Here is an 8,854-nt window from a genome sequence, read left to right as displayed (position 1 = left end):
AGAGAGAGAGAGAGAGAGAGAGAGAGAGAAAGAGAGAGAGAGAGAGAGCTCAGCGTTTCTGGGGGAGGAAGGAGAGAAAAGGAAGAAAACGTGGGAACGTGGTGTCTTACTCTATGTGGCACGCTCCCTGGATGAGTTTCCCAACAGAAAGAGACACAGACAGAGGAGGAGAGAGGAGAATACGCACAAATAAAATCATAAATAATCCCACTTTATTGCGGCCTGATTTTCCCTTATCGGAAACCATTCATGTTTGCAGTTGCTGAGGTTATTGAGGGTCGTAAAAAACGGATTCGATCTAAACAAGAAAGATAAAAAAACAAAAGCAATACTGTAAAAACCGGAAAGCAGGAGAGGATTCCTGGCCTGGAGATAAATTTCATAGCTATGCAAAACACATGAACATTGGAAATTTAAAAGAGTGCCTTTAAAATATCAAATTAAGTGTAGGCGGTGGTAACACGCATGTTAACAATTTCTCTTATGATAGATGGTTCAAATTAACTTCCAGGAAAGTGCATTAACGTTGCCTTTGAAGGGCTATGGCCTGAGCTTGTGAGAACACTACCCGCCTTTTATTATTGTAACCTGCAAGAGGGAAACATATAAACACCCAAGACAGCAGGTAATGGGGAGAAATATAAACAAAGCCAGAAAGGGCTCTGGTGGGGGACAGAGCTGCTTAGAATAGGTCTTGGGCCCTGCCCACTATGGGTAGGGTTAGCTGCAATTTTAAAACCGTTATTGGCACTATTGTTTTTAATTCCTCCATTCGGAGAACAAATAAACCATTCTAATAAATCTATCCTAGAGCCAGGCCCTCCAAAGGCCAAATTAAAACCATTCTTGAGCAGAGATGGCAAAAATCTCTTTCCCAAGGCCTTGTTGAACAGTAAGCAGTGGGATAATCTATCAATATTTCTTGGCTTTCATGCATGAAGAATCGTATTTACATTGTATTAAAATGACTCTTAAATTTGCACAATATTGTAATGTAGCAAATGTAGTATTAATATCGATCTGAACAGGAGATAATTTATTTAGACAAGAGCAGCTCATTTGTATGCAGGGTGGCCAGAGCCGTGGACTTGGACTGCCCCCCTTTTACTTTCAGTGCAAATGCAGGCCTGCTAGTGAGAGAGGGAGTTGTTCTCTGCAAGGGGATAAAGTGAGAACCTTAAAACAAATGGAAGATTTATTGAATAGCCTTCTCAGTGTTTGAATGCATTTTATCTTAATAAGTCTTCTTGATGGAAACGTGTTTTTCAAAAGTGACAAAGAGCCTGGGAAGCAGCGACCAGGCTCCTTTTGCTCTGGCAGGCTTAGGCCTGGTTGGCTCTCCACTCCCCGTCTCTTTAGCCAAATTCATCAGGAAGCAAGCCAGTGTCAGAGAAGCTAGGGTTTCAAAGTCTCATCTAGTGAGGTGTCTGAAAGCAGAAATGTGACTTGGAGCTGGACAGAGGTCTTCTCTGGAAAGGTCACTCTTTTCCTTGTTCCGCCTTAGGTTCTTTGAATGTCCTTGACCTTACTGATCTCATGTCCTCTCCCAGAGAGAGGGAAGGACTATATGGGCTGCAGGAAACACTATGGAATTAGTCCTCCTTCTCTTTTTAACTTTCTATCCTAAAGTGTCCCTTAAAAAAAAAAAAAAAAAGTTTGCCAAAGAAGTTTCTTGAACCAAGTCTTCAAGGTACAAGGGGGTGCTGAGAAGTGAACAATAACATTATTTTGTTGGAAAATCACAGGCAGAATAAGTGAAAATGGAAACGGAGCTGTCAGTAGTAAATCCCCCCCCCCCCCCATGGAACACATTTCCTCTTTTGACTAAACTTGTTTTGATTGCTAGCCAGAAGGGAATTCATGGGAAACCTTCGAAAAGTCATCCAACTTTTAAGCAAACTTCGAGTGATGGAAAAGACAGTTTTAGACATATTGTCTGATGTGGCTTGCTCTGGCTAAGTAGTTGAAGCTGGCATGGAGGTCCCCCATGGTGGTTTTCACATTTGGCCTCCGGATGATATGTTTAATCCTTAATATTCTGGATGGCATCCAAAGACTAGGTTGTGACCTGAACTTACTTTAAAAAAATATTCTTTAATTCCTACACCTAAATATTCCTTCAAATAAATGAGACCAACTCTGAAAGGAGCCATATAGTTAACATAAATACAATAAATCCATTTTCAGCACAATAATAACTTTGATTTCTAGTTATGGCAGCTGATTACATCTATATTTCCTGAACACTAAACTCTTCTGAATGCACAACATGAAATACATTCTCTGCACTACAAAGGCTAAGCCGGGAGGGCCTGAGCAGTAATGGTTATTTATTTACATAATTTCTTTTCCATATACTGTAGAAGAAATATTGAGGGTTCCCACATTGACACAGCCATATAAAAACTGAGACATGGGTTTTGCACATTCCCTCTCCTTTTCTTATCTGGAGTATAACTCATGGAGTGCAAATATGTACTAAATTACACCCCCTGCTCATCTACCTTTGCCCTACAACCAATTGATATGAGCACTCAGGCTGCCTGTCCACAGATGGGAGACTCCTGCTGCAGGGGGTGAATGATTACTCAGGGGGTAAAGCTGGGCCAGAACTAGGGCTTCTGCTGGAGGAAGGCCACAGGGATGAATAGCTGGTACCTGACAGGCAGATCCAGCTACGGGCATTTCATCTCAAAGGAGGAAGGAAATGGTAGTAGCCAGTACCAGATTCAAGTATGCCTTTCCCAGTTCTCTCTTTTAGAGTTGCCTATCTGGAAGTGGGGAAATGATTTCGTACTCTAGGGACTCTAATCATAAATATCAGATAAATGTTTTACTGACCTGAGGGAAACTGTATGGATCTTATATATGTAAGCCGCCTAGGATACCAGTGGCTCCTTTTCACATTGCATTGTCTGTGGCTGAGACTATCTTATGGCATAAGGATGGACAGATAATGCAGGTAAAACAAGGTATATAGAAATACAGATCTGCTTGATAGCCATTCAGCAAGGCTATGCTAGAAAGTAGGCCCAAGGGCACACCTCAGAATCCCCTCTCTAAGCAGTGAAGCCCCAAAGAGCTCCTGTCCTAGCCCTGCTGGCCACAAAAATCTCATTGGCTTCCCAACTCAGGTCAGTCAGTGTGGATGCACAAAACCAGCTGGATGGAGCAATTAGACATCTGAGAGGAACTCAGTCTGGATCTGAGGTCAAAGGAGACTTGCCTCAGAAGTTCTTGAATTATCATTAGTTTTATTTATATATTTGCTCGAGGCCATACCCTTGTAGATGAAGGTGTTAGAATGCTTTGTGAATCCCAGTTCTTGAAATATAAGGGCATACAGCATTGAAACTTAACGACACAGATTTTGCTTTGAATAATTTGTTGTGTCTTTTAGGGTCACATGTGCCCATTATGCAATGTCCTTTTTCAGGCATTGCCATACATGAATTTCCTCCCTGATCTATATATTAGCAAACTCGACCTTTGATCTCTAGTCAACTGGGTAAGAGCTCCTCTGTGATCTTCCTGTTTTTAAAATATTTATTATTTATGTTAAGAAATAATATGAGTATAGGAAGTAAGGAGGAAGCCTTCACTTTTTTCTCTGGTTCCACCTTCCTCTCCATGTGCTTGGCTCTAGTTAGTAGATATGGTATAATCTGCGATCTTGAAATATTTTTAGAGGACCAAAAAGGGCTTCGGTTGGTTTGAAATAAGCACACAGATTTTCAGTTGCCATCATTGTATAGAAGTGTCTTTTTTTCCTTCTTCCTTAGTCCTGCCACAGAAAACATATCTCCCCCAAATCCTTCCTTCACTCCCTACTCCCCCAGTTCTGAGGCAGAAGCATTGGCTGCCTCTAGCCCAGCTTTGTGTCTGATAGCTGAAGATGTTTCCTTTCTGCAGCTTGGAGTAACTGAGCCATATTCCTCCTGATTATTATACAACTTACAGAGATGTGACCAGTTTTCAATTACTTGATCTAAAGCACAGAACGAACTCTCCATTCTCACTGAGGATTTGTTGCAGAGGCCTTGCTTGCATGTGTAGTTGATATTAAATCCTACATTGCTGAAGCATGGACTTGATCTGATTCTAGGTACTGCCAGCTTGGGATTCCTTACCCCCTGCCATGTGTATTCACTATGCAATCTAGGCTCTCCTGGAGCTTTCTGGTTGGGGTCATTTGGGTTTGAGTTGAAACTCCAAGAAACCTTTAAGAACTGATTCCAGGCTGCGTATTTCCTCAGGGGTCCTGGGCACCTTGAAATCAGGGGAGAAAGGGGGCAAAAGTCCTCCTTTTAATGAGCACAGCCAGAAAGATGCTCCCCTGCAGGCGAGGACAGGTTGCTACACACAGCAAACATGGCTTCACCATCCTACATTATTTAATCCAAAGGTGAAAGAGAAAAAGAAAGGGACTAGTGAGGTCACTGCCTCTCTGTGCCTGTGTATCTCTCCCCAGTTTCCCTAGGCTAAGTCAGGGCTGGATTTATTTTTATTTGTATGTGGCCTGAGGAAAAAGAGTTGTGAAGAAGGGAGTAAGGAAAGTATGGAAGGGAGGATTTTTTTCTTTTTCTTCTATTTCTTTTTCCTTTTCTACTTAAAATATTAATGATTTAAGTGCCTTTACTGCTCACCTCCCTAACAATCTGTCCCCTTTTCCCTGTCTCTCCCTCCTGTGGCTGCTTTGGCAGATGCCTGCGGCCTGTCAGATGCTGCCCACATCGAGAGCCTGCAGGAGAAATCGCAGTGTGCCCTGGAGGAATATGTGAGGAGCCAGTACCCCAACCAACCCAGCCGCTTTGGCAAATTGCTGCTGCGATTGCCCTCCCTGCGTACAGTGTCCTCCTCTGTCATCGAGCAGCTCTTCTTCGTCCGTTTGGTAGGTAAAACCCCAATTGAAACTCTCATCCGAGATATGTTACTGTCTGGGAGCAGCTTCAACTGGCCTTACATGTCCATCCAATGCTCCTAGACCTTGGGCACTTCCCACCTCCCCCTGCCCCATCTCCTAGAGACTGAGAGGACTCACTCAGAACAAGGACTCAAAAGCCTTGGGGATGCCGCTGTGGTGGACCAGGCAGGCAGGGGGTGGGGGAGGAGGGCTGGGAACAGGAGCAGCCCACTCTGCAGATATGCAACCTGAGCTGCAAACCAAGAGGAGAGGCTCATTTAGGATCTGATCTGTGAGTACATTGGAAAGGAAAGAAAAAGGATCTCAAGTCTGGTGAGATAATGAAAAAAAAAATTGGAAGAGAGGACCATGAGAATTTTAATAAAATAAAAGGATACTAATGGACCTGCCAGGATTTATTGTGGACGGATGTGGATATATTCTGTACAGAAAACAACTCATATGGAAGTGGACTGAATCCTGTGTAGAAACACACACACACACACACACACACACACACACACACACACACACACACACATACACACTGAACATTGTTATTCATTTTGTAAAATACTAGTCTTTATTTTCATTTTTTTGTAAAATTTAAACATCGTATGCGCATAAAGAAAAAAGGAAACAAGAATTAGTGGAAAATAACATTTTCCAAATAATTATAAAAAATTGTCCTGTGTCTATGTATCTATATCTGTTTTGTATTTTTTTCTGGTTCTAAACCAGATTTCCTGTGATTCTATACTAATAATTTTTGATATAACCCTTTGCTTCTTATAATGAGTGCGATATATGTTGTCAAGGCTGTTCTTCAAGAATTAAAATTGAAGTGAAAATTTAAACAAAAATAAAAGAATTTAGCAAAACCCATGTGTCTGGTTGTTTGAACTATGTCCTCAGAGCAAGAGAACCCCCTGACTAATTTCTACCTTGAGTATTACTAGAATATGGATGGGGGGGGGGAGACTTTTAAGGTTCAATACCAAGTTGGCTACATTTCTTAAAACTAGCTGCTGCTTTGGTTTTGTAAAGGTGAAGGAAAGCCCAGGCACTGTATGGGATGGGGTCCAAGGGGAGGTCAGGGAGCCATGGCGGTAGACAGAAGCCTTTGTGATTTTTTACTGTACACAGCTAGGCACAGGAGTGGGGCAGGGTGGGTGGCTTGTGGGGCAGAGTTTCTAGGCACTTGGGATTCCACCTGCCTCAGTGACCCAGTGTCAGCACCCAGAGTCTAACTGCAATTGCGAACTTGCTAAGCTGGAGAGGATTTGCAAAGGCTTACAGGGCTAGTCCTGTGGGAAAGGGGAAAGGAGAAGGCTACCCAAAGCCTCTGCGTCTGAGAGGATAGGAATGGATGATGTCCAGTGGCTATAGCGTCTGGTCTTTCCCAACTCTGGAACAGAAACTGATAGATCAGCACTGGGAATTATGACTTTGCTCCCTCTTATGCATCCCTGAAGATCTGCCTGTAGTTTGCCCGTCCCTCCAGTTCCTATCACAGGGTTTCCCAGGAGGGTCCTGGCACTCTGGTGGGTGGACAGAAGATATCACTCCCTCACCCACATACTTTGTGGTACTAGGCAGTGGACTTTGAAACTAGGAGTAGGAGTCAGGAAGCTGAGCTGGATTGGGGCTTCCCGGAAGTGCCATTTAGGCCCTAGTGGCTTTTGAGGGCAGAAGCCTCCAATAGAGGCCTCTAGTTGGACATGTGGAGTTTTTTTTTGGGGGGGGGCGCAGCTCTGTAACAGCTTTTGGAGCATGAATGTTTTATAGGATCTGAGCCGAGCTGTGAGAACACATACTGCCAAGGGAGCTTTTTCTTAACGTATTAATAAAGCCAGATCTTTAAAAATAACACCTCTCACACCCTCCCCACAGCCCCAGACAGGCTCTGATGAGGAAGGAGCTTCACTTTCAGAAGTTATCCACAATCTTGTATTTTCAATTTGCTGTCTGAAAGTCTCCAGGTTCCCAAAATTCATAAACAAGCTCCAACCCGCTTGACATTTGAAATATTCTGGGTACAGCACAACAGCATCGGCAGACCAGGATGCCTCTGCAAGTGTCAGAGACCCCTAACCAGGGCCTCTAGGGTATGAAAACTCACCTCACTGGCCTTGCCTTGACCATGCCCAGAAATATCTTTGAGCTTAAAATTCATTTTGTTGTAAGTTGGATACCTAAGACAGGGGATAGGGAGAGCTTCCTATTTAAACCCTGGCCTCCTAGAAGGATAGCAAACCCTCCCTGAGTGTGGGGCTAAGAGGTGGGCTACACCTAGGGTTCAGGGGAAGGGGAGCCAAGCTACCTGAAGAACTTACCTATCTCTTCTGCCTTTCTTCAAATGAGATGTAAATATATTCATTACAATGTGATCCCTCTAATGAAAACAGATAAACATTTTTCGAGGTCGGAAACGTACTTTTCGATTAATTTCAATATGGAGACCCAAGCACAAGGTGCGCAGTGACGAAAAGGGTCGACTGCTTGGGACTTAGATTTACAAGGCGCCTGCTCCTTGTGAAAACAGAGACCTTGGTGACTTGACTCTGGCTGGCTGGGTCAGAAGGGTGGCCTGTGGCCTGGGGAATCTCAGCGACTTTTGTAAACCTGGGCCCAAGCTGGAGTCCACAGGCACTATGCTAGAAGACTAGGCCTCCCTTGGGCACCTCCAAGAGACGGGAAATCCTGGAACTGAAGGGAAAAGAGGAACAACAGATACTCGCTGGTTTGGGGGACCTGGGCAGTGGGTTTTTTCTATTATCTTCTCAGTGGCTAGGGTGGCCCCGAGTGCAGTACAGAGACCGCCGTACTTCCTGAACCAAAGATCTGTCTCATTCTGAGATAGAGACACCTCAGGATTCTTGGGTTGTTGTACACCCCCTCTGGGCTGGACAGCTGCTCGAACCCTAAGCCTTTCCACTTTCAGAGCGCAGGAAGGACACGACAGCCCATGCTGAGAGAATGGTTAGGAACCAAGACCGCAGCATCTAAACAATTGGGAAGCGCCGTCTTTGCAACCGGTTATCTGCAGGTCCGTTCTTCCTGGCTGGCCAATGAGTAGATGCATTTGGGGACCAGTGGCCCAAGGTCTCCCAGTGCGGAGGGGAAGACTCCATAAAGGCCACGCTGACTGCGTTGCGAGAGTTGTATGCTTCCTCTGGTTCTGGTTGTCTCTGTGGCCCAGGACCTGAACCCGAGAAATGGTGGAGCAGGTGGAGGCCTCCTCCGCCTGGGTGGCCTCCGGGAAGGCTCGGAACACTGAATAACCTTCAAGTCAGGCGCCAGGGGGAGCTATGGAAACTGGGTGTGAGACTGCGGGTCAGTGTCAGTGTACGCCTGACTGACCAGAGGAGCAGCACAATGGATCCTTTCCCTCCAAAGTTAGGAAAATAGAGACTGGCTAACTGTGTGTGTTAAACTTGGGTTCCCCAGAGTCGGAGGAAATACATCTTAAAGCTGGGGAGCAACCTATATAAAGTAACTCTCCTCTCGAAAAATACCTATAACCTAAACTTTAAGGACTTTGACGTAGTTTGAAACTACCTTAGCCACAACGTTTGGCTGAAGTGTCAGAAAAACCATTCTGGGGGCATCTTCTGTTCCGAGAATCGCTAAGGAAACCAGGCTGTGCCTTTGCAGCCTTGGGTATGCGACAGAGCAGAATGGAAAAGTATGACCTTTGACATACCCTGTCCTTCCCACACCCGTTCTAACTTGGGACCAGGCTGGGTAAAAGAAAGCCCAGAAGCAAGGATGTGGGTCCCTTCGGGCACCAGATCCACTGAGCAGTTCCAGAACTCTTTTAGTAGAGGCTCTGGGCCTCTGGCAGCAGCATAGGGTATAGGTGGTTCGGCTCCGGGAGAACTCACCCACCAGCTTTGCACCTAGGGAACTAGAACCCAGTTCTGAGCTTGTCTGCTTGGAGCAGCCCAA

At 44.9% G+C, this 8,854-nt stretch overlaps 1 protein-coding gene across 2 annotated transcripts in view; it reads left to right on the top strand.

Annotated features, from left to right (window-relative positions):
• Positions 1–5,377, top strand: part of Nr2f1 (nuclear receptor subfamily 2 group F member 1) — a 9,342-nt gene extending 3,965 nt beyond the window's left edge. For both annotated transcript variants that reach the window (XM_008829342.3, XM_008829343.3), the window contains exon 3: positions 4,704–5,377. In XM_008829342.3, the coding sequence (XP_008827564.1) occupies positions 4,704–4,984 (281 nt within the window). In that variant the 3' untranslated portion in view covers positions 4,985–5,377. The remainder of the gene's footprint in view (positions 1–4,703) is intronic.
• The last annotated feature ends 3,477 nt before the right edge of the window (positions 5,378–8,854 follow it).

Source organism: Nannospalax galili, unplaced genomic scaffold (assembly GCF_000622305.1).
Source record: "Nannospalax galili isolate Female #2095 unplaced genomic scaffold, S.galili_v1.0 scaffold173, whole genome shotgun sequence".
Classification (NCBI taxonomy): Eukaryota; Metazoa; Chordata; class Mammalia; order Rodentia; family Spalacidae; genus Nannospalax; species Nannospalax galili.
Note: the sequence above shows the minus strand (reverse complement) of the source record. Positions and strands in the feature narration are given on the sequence as shown.